The sequence below is a fragment of the Urtica dioica genome, chromosome 4, assembly GCF_054948205.1.
Source record: "Urtica dioica subsp. dioica isolate 48M chromosome 4, U.dioica_male_clone48M_v1_H2, whole genome shotgun sequence".
In the NCBI taxonomy this organism is placed as follows: domain Eukaryota; kingdom Viridiplantae; phylum Streptophyta; class Magnoliopsida; order Rosales; family Urticaceae; genus Urtica; species Urtica dioica.
The window spans coordinates 1,362,792-1,376,847 of NC_142759.1; the positions used below are offsets into that span (position 1 = coordinate 1,362,792).

Here is a 14,056-nt window from a genome sequence, read left to right on the forward strand (position 1 = left end):
ACCGGTAAAAAAAAAAATCAAATGAGAGATACACAAAATTCTACCTATTATACCATCATACTAATTACCAACCTACAATCTTCCCCAATAAAATCTCTTATTTTTTCTCTTTCTTTCTATTTTCCCGCTCAGCCCATCGAAAAAAAGAATTTTTTTTTTTTACTAGTCCTAGTTTGATAAATTTTTGAAAAAAGTAGGAAAATGGAAATGTCCCTTTATTTAGTCCTAATTAAGGAAATGTCCTTTTTATTGTATTTCAGTCTTATCAAAAGGCCCAAAAATTCGAAAATTAAAGGCCCAAATCTAAACTCCTAGAGAAGTAATCCTTCACACAAAAAAATAAAAAGTTAACATAAAAGACTCCAATAATCCGTCAAAAAAAATAAAAGACTCCAATAAAAATCCTCACGTGGCAAAATAAGAAAACGACAAAAGGCATCTAATCTACATCCATCCAGTCTAACGACACTGTAAGCTCAACAGTCAAAAACCAACTCAACCGTACGGAAATGGCGAAACCCAAACGACTTTACACAATCTCCGTCCTCGTCGCCGCAATCCTGATCGTCGCGTTCGGAACACCGTCTCCGCCGTCCGTACTCGCCGCCAAGAAATGGACCCCGCGATTCCCCGCCGCCCGGTCCCCGCGGCCCGCGGCGGAGTCAGGCATCCTCCGCCGGAAAATCCGGTACGAGACACGCTACGTGGAGCAGAGGCTCGACCACTTCAGCTTCTTCTCGGAGTCTCCGAAGTTCCGGCAGAGGTATCTCGTTGGCGACGAGCACTGGTCCGGCGCCGCCGCGCAGGGGCCGATCTTCGTGTACTGCGGCAACGAGGGAGACATCGAGTGGTTCGCCGAGAACACCGGATTCGTATGGGAAATCGCCCCGATCTTCCGCGCCATGGTCGTCTTCCCCGAGGTAAAATGAATCATCAACGGTTTACTGCGGTGGTTAGGGTTTTTATTTGTATATATTCTTATATATAGCACCGGTATTATGGTGAGTCGATGCCGTACGGAAGCGGAGAGGAGGCGTACCGGAACGCCACCACGCTGGCGTATCTGACGGCGGAGCAGGCCCTGGCTGATTTCGCCGTCCTGATCACGCAGATCAAGGCCAATCTGACGGCTGAGGATTGTCCCGTCGTCTTGTTCGGTGGATCCTACGGCGGAAGTAAGTATTATTACATCATTCCATTTTTTCAATATTTTTGGTGTGAATTATGATATGTGTTTGTATGATTGAGCTTAATGTGCTTGATGAAATGTAAGAACTTTCATCAGGTTTTAATTTCCTTAACAGTGTTGGCTTCGTGGATGAGACTTAAGTATCCTCACATAGCGATCGGCGCTCTCGCTTCCTCTGCGCCAATTCTTCAGTTCGAGGACATCGTTCCATTCGAGACGTATTATGATATCGCCTCTAATGGCTTTAAGGTCTGCTCTTTCTTCTGTCTTCCTAGGGTTTGCGCTGGATTCGGAGTAACGAATTAGGATTTCTTTCAATATAATAATACATTGATAGTTAAGGGGTTAATAGTGAAACGAGAAGCTGTATTAGTCAATGGATAAGGGGAGATTATATGATGAAAAGGCATTGAACATTTTAGATAAGAAGAGCCAAGGGTGTCTCGAATCACCTGGATTTACAACTTTGTTGGATCGCTCTGTAACGTTGCCGTGTCTTTGTTAAATATTCCCAAGCGGGAAAGTGACAGCTGCTTCAAAACCATAAAAGATTCCTGGGACGTATTGATCTCAGAGGGTCAGAAGAACGACGGCCTTCTCAAACTGACCAAGACTTTCCATTTCTGCGAGTGAGTTTCGCGGAATTTAGCTTTCCTTTCCTTATTGGTCTTTTAATGGGCGGTGTTTTATTTATTTATTTTGGAAGGAATTTGGCGAGCGTGGACGATCTGGTCGAGTGGTTATCGTCAGCTTACAGCTATTTGGCGATGGTAAACTATCCGTACCCTGCGGAATTCGTGAGGCCTTTGCCCGGCCACCCAATCAGAGAGGTTTGTAAAAGGATCGACGGTTCTCCTTTGGGGACGAGCATTTTGGACCGAGTCTTTGCGGGAATCAGTGTGTTTTACAATTACACCGGCGATCTCAAATGCTTCGAATTGGATGACGATCCTCATGGTTTGGATGGTTGGAATTGGCAGGTTCGATACAAACAGTGCTTATAGCAAATAATCCATGAATTATTATGCATGTGGCATTTGGATTTGGTTTTGAGCAAAATGGTGTCCAAAATCATTGATTTTCTAGCATAAAATATTTTATTTTATTTTATGAAATTTAAGACCTATACAACTTGGCTTTTCCTAAAACATTTCACTAAAAAATTTAAAATTGTCATAACCTTTATTTAACCTTTTTTGGGGTTAAAATAATAGACTTTATTCACTTTTTTTTATTAAGAAGGTTTTAAGTTTATTAAGTTGGCAAATATGTTTAAGTTTCTTAGGTGATAGATTTAATAAAATTATGAAAAAGAGTAAAGTGCTACAAAATCAGTAGTTTGAAGACTATAAATGCCATTGACACATCGAATGATTCTAAATGCCGTTTAGGACATGTGAATAGATTTCTGATTTGTTTCTTCTTCGATTTTTTTGCTTAGGCTTGCACAGAGATGGTTATGCCAATGTCGAGTAGCCAGGATTCGAGCTTGTTCGGTACATATGATTTCAATTTCACGTCTTATGAAGAATCGTGTGTCAAGGAATTTGGTGTCAAACCGAGGCCCAAATGGATAACCACTGAATTTGGCGGGCATGTAAGACCATGAACCTTGTGCCTTTTTTTTTTTTTTTTTTACTATTTTCATGAATATTTTTTTGATCAGATTTTCCTGTATGAATATATAGCTTGGTACGAGTTTATCTTTCAATGATGAAACATTGGGTACCATGAGATTAATAAGCCACGAAATAATAGCTTTTTGTAATAATAAAAAAAAAAACCCTTCCCAGGACTTGTGTTTGTAGAATATAATAGCTGAGCTAATAATTGTTTGAGAGAGAAATGTCAGAAGTTGGATGATGAAATTGACCCAACAGGCCATCTTATTGTTTTCATTATTGTTTGTGTGAGGTTTTCTGTTATGTATTTTTTCTGTCCCCAAAGCTCTTTGAATTTGGTAGCAGAGTCTTATCAACATTCTGCTGTTCTATTTATTTATTTTTGAATATTTTGTGTCGTAGAATATCAAGGACGTTCTTGAAAAATTTGGGAGCAACATCATCTTCTCCAACGGTCTACTGGATCCCTGGAGCGGTGGAGGGTACATTTTTTTTATTTTTTTATTTATTTTGTAAATAAACTTATTTAACAGATTCAAATATTGTCTCTTGCAGTGTTCTGCAGAATATATCAGAAAGTATTGTGGCTCTTGTGACCAAAGAAGGTATGATGTTTCTTCTCGTAATTCCTAGCTACAATTTTTCTTGTACTACATATTGATGTCCTTCCTTTTTTTTTTTTTTTTTTTTTTTTTTTTTTTTTTGTATTTTTACTATCAGGAGCTCATCATATAGACTTGCGTTCTTCGACCAAAGAAGACCCGAAATGGTTGGTTGATCAGCGAGCTTCAGAGATCGAGCTAATACGAGGATGGATCAATGATTACTATCGAAAGAAGACAAGAGTCTCCGCCGTTTAGGGGTGATGATGATTTTTCACTATTCGGCTCAAAGACACTTCTATTTTTTCCCACGCAACAATAACTACGTCAATCTCGTTTAACAAGCCTATAGTGTCAATCCTTTTGTGCGTTGTGCTTGTTGCTATTTCATGGCTGATTAAGAGAAGAAGGTTAAGCAAAACGGATCGTTGTTAATTCTTCTTAATACATCGCCTTCTTTTGTGTAAATATTAGCAACGGGCTTGAGATTTGCCAATAAAATGTAACACGGTTCTCAGGTTTGACATGATATTTGTAGGGCAGTACTAGGGCTGTACAAAAAAATCTTGTTAAAAAATTATTCGGAGTACTTGGAGCCACGTCAGCAACAAAATTTTGTGTGTGTGTGTGTGTGTTTTTTTTATTTTTTATTTTATTTTTAATATTAGATTCACTTTTGCAGCTTTGCTAAACTTGAACCAAAATGACTTTACAATACCATTCTTATTTATTTATTTATTACTTTTGGTTTTTGAATCGATTTGTCTCTCAATTCGTTTTGTTTAAAAATTTGGTAAATCATAAATTTGATCTAGTTCGAATTTTTACAAATATAAATTAAAATCTTAAACCGAATCCCAGTGGTCTTTATGATTTTCTATTGTTAAAACTTATGATCAGCAGTTAGACCAGTAGAATATGTCACTATTATTGCTAGTGATACTATTCTTGATTCAGAATTGAGGCAAGTTTCTTTAAGTTTGGTTTATTCCATTACATTAGCGATTGTGACTCTTTGATGTTCATAGAATCATAGATAGATTAATAAATAGATAAAACAAAACGTGAAACGACGGCGTAGGCTACAAATTAATTTGATCTTCCTATGAAAACGGCATTAGAATGAGCAACCTCACCATGCCAACTATAATAATCTGTATCAAAATTATTTTATTGTCCCACTTTAAATTAAATAAAATAGAAACGCAAATGGATTATTTCATCACAAATTATTTTATATATATATATATAATAATAATAATAACAGAGAAGACATATTGCAAGACTCATTTTATTATTCATTCGACAATAGCCATAATCATAATGCCCTTTCGACGTTAAAGATTACACATATGCCATTATAAATGAACAGAAAAATAACTCTAAAAACTTAATAAATTATAAAGTTGCCACTTTTATGAAATAATCTTGAAAACTTATTAAATTACAAAAAGACCTTAAACATTAATAAAATAAAATTATATTTAAATTCATTTTTTTATCTATAATTTTTTAGATGTATGCTGAAATCATTAGATATTTCAAGAAATAAAACCATTAAGAATGATACACATTATCTCAGTATTACATAGTATATATATAATTTATTATTATTAAAATATATCAATCATATGCCTAATTTATTAGTATTTAAATGTATGAATCAATCTCGTCTACAACGCGCCTGGCATATGACTTGTTCTAAAAATAAAATACAAAGAAAATGAACAAAATATCATAATTGAAAGAATTAAGATTTGGGATAACTATAATCATCATTTACAAATAGAAAGTAAATAAAAAATGAAATAGTAATGTGGCTAGTTGACCCTATGCCTTGGGGTAGAAACGTGGGATCTACCTTTGACCTTCCTTAAATATGTCCCCAAAACTCTTAGGGGCCGTTTGGTTTAGTTTTATAAACTTGTTTTCTGTTTTTAAATTCTGTTTTCTGATTCTAATTTTTAAATTTAAAAAACAGATTTAGAATTACGTTTCAGAGTATTTTAAATGTTGTTTGATTATGTTTTCCATTCAATTGTATAGAGATAAAATAGAAAACAACTTTTTATTGTTTTCTGTTTTCTAAACAAATTTCAAAGAAAACAGAAACATGATTATAAATCTGTTTTCTGAATTTATAACCTAACAGTTTTTCTAAAACTGTTTTCTAAAATTTAGAATCAGAAAACAGAAAACAGGAATAGAAAACATAACCAAACGGGACCTTAATTTTTACTTCAATTTGAATCAAGCACTTTAAAACGAAAAATTCACCCAAAAATCCCTAACGACGTCGTTTTTCCCGAAAAGCCCAAAACAAGAGAATAACCAAAGAAAGAAGCCCTTGTCGAGAGTTTTGCAGAGCCCTCTGAGCGACGAAACGATCTGAAAGCGTCTCAAAGAAGCTGGCTTTGACGAAGAGTCCATTAGGCGGAGAGACAAGGCTGCGCTTATTGCGTACATCGCCAAACTCGAAGCCGAAGTAAAATTTTCCGTCAATTTTTAACTTTTTGTTCGAATCATCAGAAATCTAAATTTTTTTTGTTTCAGTGTTGAGAGATTTGATTTGAGTTTGTGAAAAAGCTTGCAAATGAGATTTGATTTGATTCGATTCGTGCCTTTTAGTGTTTCTGTTGATGAGGAAACGAGTATTGGAATGTGTTGTGGTGTTTATTTGCAGTTTCCTTTTTTTACTCTTACGATCTTTTTTGACCTTGACCATTGTTTACGACGACGACCAGCTCACCCAAGCCACACAAGTGAACGGTGGCGATTTCCGATCGATAATAGCAGCGATGGTGAGGTTGGAAGTGGGAGGGAAGGTGGTGGAAAAAGTGGATTTGTTGAGGAAGAAGAAGTGGACGTGGCGTCTCGATTTGTGGGGCTTCGGGGCTCTCTACGCGCTCTGCTTCGCTCTCCTCTTTCCCACTCTTGACTTCTCCGATACCCTCATCGTCCTCGCCGCCCTCGCCGTCCTCCAAATTCTGGTCCTGCTCTTCACGGCCTGGTCCGTCGACTTCAATTGCTTCATCAACTACTCCAAGGTCAACAATGTCCGCCAAGCCGACACCTGCAAGATCATTCCCGCCAAGTTCTGCGGCTCCAAGGAGCTCGTGACTCTCCACTTCCAACAAGTACTCTCTCTCTCTCTCTGTGCCACGTCACGTCATGTCACATCGTATACCATCCTCATTAACAGCCTTGCGTCTCTCTCAGCAACCCCACGAAGCTGAAATCTCTTTCGATTTTAGAAAGCAAAGATTCGTCTACTCTGAGGAGCGCCGCAACTTTTTCAAGCTGCCATTCCCGACCAAGGAGCCATTTGGATACTACCTCAAAACCACCGGCCACGGCACCGAAGCGAAGCTCGGTGCTGCCACCCTTAAATGGGGACGCAATTCGTGGGTCTTTATCCAATGCAAGTGTGTATGATGTGATGGTGATAATGATAGTGATAGTAATGTATCTCTGTGTGCGTGCGTGTAGATTTGAGTATCCACAGCCGACTTTCCAGAAACTGATGAAGGAGCACTGCATGGAGCCATTCTTTGTGTTTCAGGTCTTTTGCGTGGGACTGTGGTGTTTGGACGACTATTGGTACTACAGTTTGTTCACGCTCTTCATGCTCTTCATGTTCGAGTCGACCATGGCCAAGAGTCGCTTGAAGACCCTCACGGAGCTCAGGCGGGTCAGGGTCGACAACCAGACCCTCATGGTGCATCGCTGCGGCAAGTATGGGTTCCGTAATTGAAATGAAGTTCTGTCTTCTTCTTGATCTTGCTGGTATAATTGGGGAATGGGTTTGTAGGTGGGTGAAAATCTGTGGGACCGAGCTCCTTCCGGGGGATGTGGTTTCGGTGGGACGCTCGTCTGTGGAGGATAAGTCGGTGCCGGCGGATATGCTGATATTGGCCGGAAGTGCGATTGTCAACGAAGCCATCCTCACCGGAGAGTCTACTCCTCAGTGGAAGGTAGGGACCGCGACCCAACATTTCATCATCGCATGAACGCTTCATCTTTGCATCCTCGCTGTGTTTCAGGTTTCAATTATTGGAAGAGGAACCGAGGAAAAGTTGTCAGTCAAGCGAGATAAAAGCCATGTACTATTTGGTGGCACCAAAATTTTGCAGCACACCCCCGATAAGGTGGTCCTCCATCCACACTTCTTGATGCTTCACTTCCTGTATGTGTATATGCTTTATATGTCTATGCGTCTCATTTGTCATTCTCTCATCAAAACAAACAAAAATGGTCCAGATGTTCCCTCTGAAGTCTCCTGATGGTGGCTGCATTGCCGTCGTTCTAAGAACTGGGTTCGAAACAAGTCAAGGAAAACTGATGCGAACAATTTTGTTTTCTACCGAGAGGGTAACTTTTAACCAAATTTGTTTTTTTGGCTGTGATGAACTATGTGCTTGATGCTCCACCTCACTTTTCCCTTGCATTGCAGGTCACTGCCAATAGTTGGGAAAGCGGACTGTTTATTTTATTCTTAGTTGTATTCGCTCTAATAGCTGCTGGTTATGTGCTAAAAAAGGTAAGACTGTGGTTCTATGTGGTATTGTTGCCCGGTCTAGTTTCTGTTATGAGACCTAATAATTACTGGTTCAGGGGCTGGAAGATCCCACAAGAAGCAAGTACAAGCTTCTCCTTAGTTGTTCATTCATTATTACATCTGTGATTCCTCCCGAGTTGCCGATGGAATTATCTATAGCTGTTAATACATCTCTGATTGCTCTTGCGCGTCTCGGAATATACTGCACCGAGCCGTTTCGCATTCCGTTTGCTGGGAAGGTACGTCCGACTTAAGAGTCCGGGGATGGATTATCTGCAGTCAGACTTGCGTTGTTTTGTAAAAAGTATTTGTGGTTTGCCATCTGCAGGTTGACATTTGTTGCTTCGATAAAACCGGAACACTTACGTCAGATGACATGGTATGCTCTTACCAACTACGCCATTCTAGCTCCATATGACACTTCTTATCCGCTCCTTTTTGGTTCATTCGCAGGAGTTCTGTGGAGTTGTCGGGTTGAATAGTAGTGCGGACTTGGAATCTGATGCAAATAAGTTGCCTGCTCGCACCATGGAGATCCTAGCTTCCTGTCACGCTTTAGTTTTTGTGGATAACAAGCTGGTAAGTTTCACCAGATGTCCTATCAGCAATGATAACCAATAAAAAAAAAAAACAGATGTACTAGACAGGATTATGTACTAATACGGGTTGCTTTGAAAGAGCACGATTTATGTGTATCTGACTGGAGTTCCGGTTCTTCTTTAGGGGAGAGTCTATAGGAATATGTATCCTTTCAAAAAATGAATTTCTTTTTCCTTGCTATTATTTCCCAATTTTTGTAATTGGTGAATGATATATTTTCAAGTTGGTTAATTTTGTTTGATCAACATGTATGTTGCTGCAGGTTGGTGATCCCTTAGAGAAGGCTGCACTTAAGGGAATCGATTGGAGTTATAAATCCGATGAGAAAGCCATGCCAAAGAGGTGATCTCACATCTTCCTATGATTTATGACATCTGTATGCAGATCTTGTTGTATTGTATAATTTTAATTTTATAATCATGTTGGGGCCAGATTAAAAGATACCGTTTTCCTTTTCCAATTCATTGGCGTTATTAAAGTTACAATTTCATTTTTATTTAATTCGGCAAGAATTTAACTAGTTTGTTTTAAATCTATGAAAAATGGGGCATTCATCAGAACTTTCGTATTGGAATACTCGAAGCTTTTATATTTTTCCTTCATTCTCTCGTGAAATTTATATGAAATGCTGACTGTTGCCAATTTTTTTTTTTCTTTTTCTTTTCCAATTGATTGCAGGGGAAGTGGTCGCTCTGTTCAGATTGTGCAAAGGCACCATTTTGCTTCACACTTGAAAAGAATGGCAGTCGTTGTTCGCATTGATGAGGAATTTTTTGCATTTATTAAGGTTTGTCACGATATCCGAATCTATTATTGTGAAAAATGAAATGCAACTATTAAACTCGGATCCCCGTGCTTTTATATACCAAGTGTACACCTCCAATTCATTATAAGAAAGAACAAAGATTTAAATAAGAATTAGTAATCGTTCATTGGAAATTTACCGTACTTGGTTTGGTGGCTCTGTAAATAGTTAATTTTTTTTGTTGCCAGGGTGCTCCAGAAACTATTGAGGAGAGGCTGACGGATATCCCGTCGTCGTATGTGGCAACGTACAAGAGATACACTCGGCAAGGGTCCCGCGTTCTGGCCCTTGCTTTCAAGCCCCTCCCAGACATGACAGTATGACTCTTTTTTTTTCTATTTTTTTTTCTTCTTACTCTCATTCTCTCTCACTCCCTCGCTTACTTACTTTATCCGGCTCTCAATCCTGTGAAGGTTAGTGAAGCGAGAAGCTTGGATAGGGAAGAAGTGGAAAGCAACCTCATTTTTGCCGGCTTTGCGGTAACTGAAATGTTTCCATCTTCCAGCATTTTTTTTTGGTCTGTAGGAATGTTTTCAGATCTAGTTTATATAACTGATTGGATAAACTTTTGTGGCAGGTATTTAATTGTCCAATTAGAGCAGATTCTGCGGCTGTGTTGGCCGAGCTCAGAGGCTCCTCACACGACTTGGTAAGCTATATGGTGTTGAATACCCGAATAGGTAATGTTCATCCATATAGCGTTCGTGTGTGACATTTTTATGTATGTACGTGAACAGGTAATGATTACTGGGGACCAAGCTCTGACAGCTTGCCATGTTGCTAGTCAAGTTCACATTGTGTCAAGACCAGCTTTGATTCTTGGACCTGTAAGGAACGACGGCTTTGAGTGGTTGTCGCCAGATGAGAGTGAGAGGATTCCCTTCAGGTAACATTACCGAATTCACTTGTTTTTTTTGGGGTTGTAAAGCGTTTGGTCTAACAGTTGGCTCGGTGGTTGGGATGACAGCGAGAGAGAAGTAGAAGCTTTATCAGAGAGTCACGATCTGTGCATCGGAGGTGACTGCTTCGAAATGTTGCAGCAGAGCGGCGCTACTCTAAGCGTCATCCCGTTTGTGAAGGTGTTTGCTCGGGTCGCTCCGGAGCAAAAAGAGCTGATCATGACGACCTACAAAACGGTGGGCAGGGTCACGATGATGTGCGGAGACGGAACCAACGACGTCGGAGCTCTCAAGCAGGCACACGTGGGAGTGGCGTTGCTGAACGCGGTGGTCCCAGCGACAGCCCCGCCGAAGGAGGCGAAGAAGGCGGCGCCGGAGCCGAAGGCGTCGTCGAAATCGAAGCAAGCGGAACGGCAGGAAAAGCTGAAGAAGCTGATGGAGGAGCTCAAGGAAGGGGACGGCGGGGAGGGGCGGGCCCCGGTGGTGAAGCTCGGGGACGCGTCGATGGCGTCGCCGTTCACGGCCAAGCACGCGTCGGTGGGGCCCACGCGGGACATAATCCGGCAAGGGCGGAGCACGCTGGTGACGACGATGCAGATGTTCAAGATCCTGGGGCTCAACTGCCTGGCGACGGCGTACGTGCTGAGCGTGATGTACCTCGACGGAGTCAAGCTGGGCGACGTTCAGGCCACCATAAGCGGCGTGTTCACGGCCGCGTTCTTCCTCTTCATCTCCCACGCCCGCCCGCTCCCGACGCTCTCCCCGCAGCGGCCCCACCCCAACATCTTCTGCGTCTACGTCTTCCTCTCGCTCCTCGGCCAGTTCGCCGTCCACTTGCTCTTCCTCGTCTCGGCCGTGGGCCAGGCGCAGGCCCACATGCCCGACGAGTGCGTCGAGCCCGACTCCCCCTTCCACCCCAACTTGGTCAACACCGTCTCCTACATGGTCCAGATGATGCTCCAGGTGGCCACGTTCGCGGTCAACTACATGGGCCACCCCTTCAACCAGAGCATCTCGCAGAACCGGCCGTTCATGTACGCCCTCGTCGCCGCCGCCGGGTTCTTTGCCGTCATCGCCTCCGACTGCTTCCGGGCGCTCAACGACTCGCTCAAGCTCGTCCCGTTGCCCCCGAGCCTGCGCAACAACTTGCTCCTCTCCGCCTCCCTCATGTTCGTCGCCTGCTACTCGTGGGAGCGTCTCCTCCGCTGGGCATTCCCGGCCCAAATCCCCGACTGGAAGAAGCACCAGCGGTCCGCATCGTCCAAGAAACACGACTAAGGCTCTCTCTCTCTCTCTCACCTTTTTGACAATTGCTACGCTTTTGATCAACAAATTTCAGTTTTTTTTTTTTTTGCTCTTCTTTCCTGATATCTGATATGCATGAACAAACTCGGCAGCTATTCTTTACTCTAGTAAAATTGCCTAATTTATTCTCAAAGCATTTCTACCAGCTATGATTCATTCCAAGAAGATAACTGCATAATAGTTTATTCAGAAACTCATCAATAGAGTGATATAAAAAGAAGCGGAGGGAAGAATGTGGCCTGCAGTGGTATTCTCGTAAATAGTCAACCGGAAATGAGTATATATGTAATGTAACTAATTGAATGTGAAAAAGGAGAAAAAGGAAAATATAAGAATAGGAAAAGGGTTCGGAAGTGGAGAAGTGAATGTAGGAACATCAGAGTAGGACTGTTGGAGAAATTGCCCGAGTAAATTAGGAGTGCTCATGTTTATTTGGCGCTCATGTGGAAAGCACATTAAATTGCTTTTGTATTGGAGGTAATTGGAGCCCACAAAAAAAATGGCACCGGTGCTATGAAGGAGCAACGCTCACCTTATTTTTTTAATACAAAAAATTCAATAAAGCAATAAATATACCACAATGCTATAAACAAATACGCTAAAGTGATATAGTGGGACCTATTTTGAGCAACTATGAGTGATATTAACATTGGAATGTTTGTTTATAATTTACTAAAAAATGATGTGGATGAAAAAAAAATAGCAACGAGTTAGTCTCTAAATAACTAGCACATTTTAGATCGGTAAGGAGAGCCGAGGAATCACTGGGACTGAATCGTTCGCCGTTTGTTAATAATTTCCAAGCGTGAAAGTGACTGCTGCTCCAGCAGAACGACGGCCTTCTCAAACTGACCAAGACGGCCTTCTCATTTATGCGAATGAGTGTCGTGTCCTTTCCTTGATTAATCTTATAGTGAGACGAAGTTTTTATTATTATTGTTTTATTTGTGGAAGGAATTTGACGAGCGTGGATGACTTGGAATGGTGAGAAAAAAAGAAGTAATTACTATCGTTAATAAATGAGCATATATAAATAATAAACTGTTTGATTATATAATTATAATTGAAATGAAATTTAGACTATCACGAGAAGGCTACAACACAAGCGTCATCGTGGTGTCGTTTAAAGGAACGAATTCTTTCAACACAGAGGATTGGTTCTCCGATTTTGACATCTCGCGGAATGGTTTCTCCAGAATGATATATCAGAAATTATCGTGGCTCTTGTTACCGAAGAAGAGACGATGTTTCTTCTCGTAATCATAGCTACAATCTTTCTTGTACTTCAATATTATTGTCCTTCCTTTTTGTATTTTTATTATTATTATTTATAAGGAGCTCATCATATAGAGACTTGTGTTCTTCGATCAGAGAAGACCCGAAATGGTTGGTTGATCAGCGAGCTCTAGAGTGAGCTGATGTGAAAACCAGTCTCTCTGGTTTATCCAATTATCTGATTTTTCACTGCGCGGCTCAAAAACGATAACTATGCCAATCTTGATTGACAAGCCTCTAGTGTCAATCCTTTCTGTGCATTACGGTTGTTGCTGTTTCATGGCTGATTAAGAGGAGGTTAGGCAAAACGGGTCGGTTTTAATTCTTCTTAATTCATCACCTTTTGTGTAAATATTAACATCGAGCTCGAGATTCGCTGATTAAATGTGACACGGCTCTTAGCCCCTCAGGTTTGACAAGATGTAAGGCTGTACAAAAAAATCATGCCAAAAAAATTGTTCTGAGTACTTTGATGCCATGTTAGCAACGAAATTTCAGTGTTTTTTAAAACATATCATATTCAGTTTTGCTAAACTTGAGCCAAAATGGGTTTAACTTTAAGATACCATTCGTTTTATTTATTTATTATTATTAATTTTTTTTATATACATTTTGAACAAGATTTGTCACTAGATTCGCTCGGTTTTTAAAATTGCAAAATCAGAATTTCTATACTGTTATAAAATTTGAATTTTACAAAAAAAAAAAAAAAAAAAAAATTCGAACCAAATTCTAATACCATTTGATTTTCTGTTGTTGAAATCTAAACCTATGAGCTACAGTTATAATAGTTTTGAATATGTCACCGATTACTGCTTGTGGTACCATTCGTGATTCAGAATTGAGGTAGGTTTCTTTATATTTGGTTTATTCCATTACATCAGTGATTGTGACTCTGATGTGTTCTAAATCTAATAACCTTAAAATAAGATGGTTCATTTCATAGATAGAATAATAAACAAATAAAACAAAACGTGCAGCGATAGCTTATGATACAAATTATTTTTTTCCTTCTCATGAAAATGGTATTAGCATGAGCAACCACATCATGCCAACTATAATCATCTGTATCAAAATTATTTTACTGTCGCACCTTAAATAAAATAAAAACACAAATGGCATGCTTATAAAAAGTGGTAAAAATAAAATCCAAATAAATTGAACAAATTACCAACTCCATTTTTATAAACAATAGCCAACT

General features: G+C 40.0%; 2 protein-coding genes across 2 annotated transcripts; both read left to right on the top strand.

Moving 5' to 3' along the window:
• The first annotated feature begins 434 nt into the window (after positions 1–434).
• Positions 435–3,959, top strand: LOC149399073 (Serine carboxypeptidase S28 family protein). The gene is made up of 9 exons (XM_089612924.1): positions 435–920; positions 989–1,175; positions 1,305–1,438; positions 1,706–1,818; positions 1,896–2,169; positions 2,631–2,786; positions 3,214–3,293; positions 3,367–3,416; positions 3,532–3,959. Exons 1-9 carry the CDS (start codon positions 510–512, stop codon positions 3,669–3,671), a joined length of 1,545 nt encoding a protein of 514 aa, XP_089469050.1. The 5' UTR covers positions 435–509; the 3' UTR covers positions 3,672–3,959.
• Positions 3,960–6,150: 2,191 nt separating this feature from the next.
• PDR2 (phosphate deficiency response 2) lies at positions 6,151–11,713 on the top strand. Its single transcript, XM_089611981.1, has 17 exons — positions 6,151–6,550; positions 6,633–6,817; positions 6,903–7,148; positions 7,225–7,387; positions 7,457–7,561; positions 7,674–7,784; positions 7,867–7,953; positions 8,028–8,210; positions 8,300–8,350; positions 8,425–8,550; positions 8,834–8,913; positions 9,250–9,358; positions 9,565–9,693; positions 9,790–9,855; positions 9,954–10,025; positions 10,114–10,262; positions 10,344–11,713. Exons 1-17 carry the CDS (start codon positions 6,212–6,214, stop codon positions 11,551–11,553), a joined length of 3,411 nt encoding a protein of 1,136 aa, XP_089468107.1. The 5' UTR covers positions 6,151–6,211; the 3' UTR covers positions 11,554–11,713.
• The last annotated feature ends 2,343 nt before the right edge of the window (positions 11,714–14,056 follow it).

What these genes read in the sequence shown, in the direction of transcription:
- LOC149399073 (XM_089612924.1), top strand. Translation starts at nt 510, where the DNA reads ATGGCGAAACCCAAACGACTTTACACAATCTCCGTCCTCGTCGCCGCA. An exon ending in CCATGGTCGTCTTCCCCGAG is followed by an intron (nt 921 to 988) that starts GTAAAATGAATC and finishes TCTTATATATAG; the next exon opens with CACCGGTATTATGGTGAGTC. An exon ending in CCACTGAATTTGGCGGGCAT is followed by an intron (nt 2,787 to 3,213) that starts GTAAGACCATGA and finishes TTTGTGTCGTAG; the next exon opens with AATATCAAGGACGTTCTTGA.
- PDR2 (XM_089611981.1), top strand. Translation starts at nt 6,212, where the DNA reads ATGGTGAGGTTGGAAGTGGGAGGGAAGGTGGTGGAAAAAGTGGATTTG. An exon ending in AGTCTACTCCTCAGTGGAAG is followed by an intron (nt 7,388 to 7,456) that starts GTAGGGACCGCG and finishes GCTGTGTTTCAG; the next exon opens with GTTTCAATTATTGGAAGAGG. An exon ending in TGCAGCACACCCCCGATAAG is followed by an intron (nt 7,562 to 7,673) that starts GTGGTCCTCCAT and finishes AAAATGGTCCAG; the next exon opens with ATGTTCCCTCTGAAGTCTCC.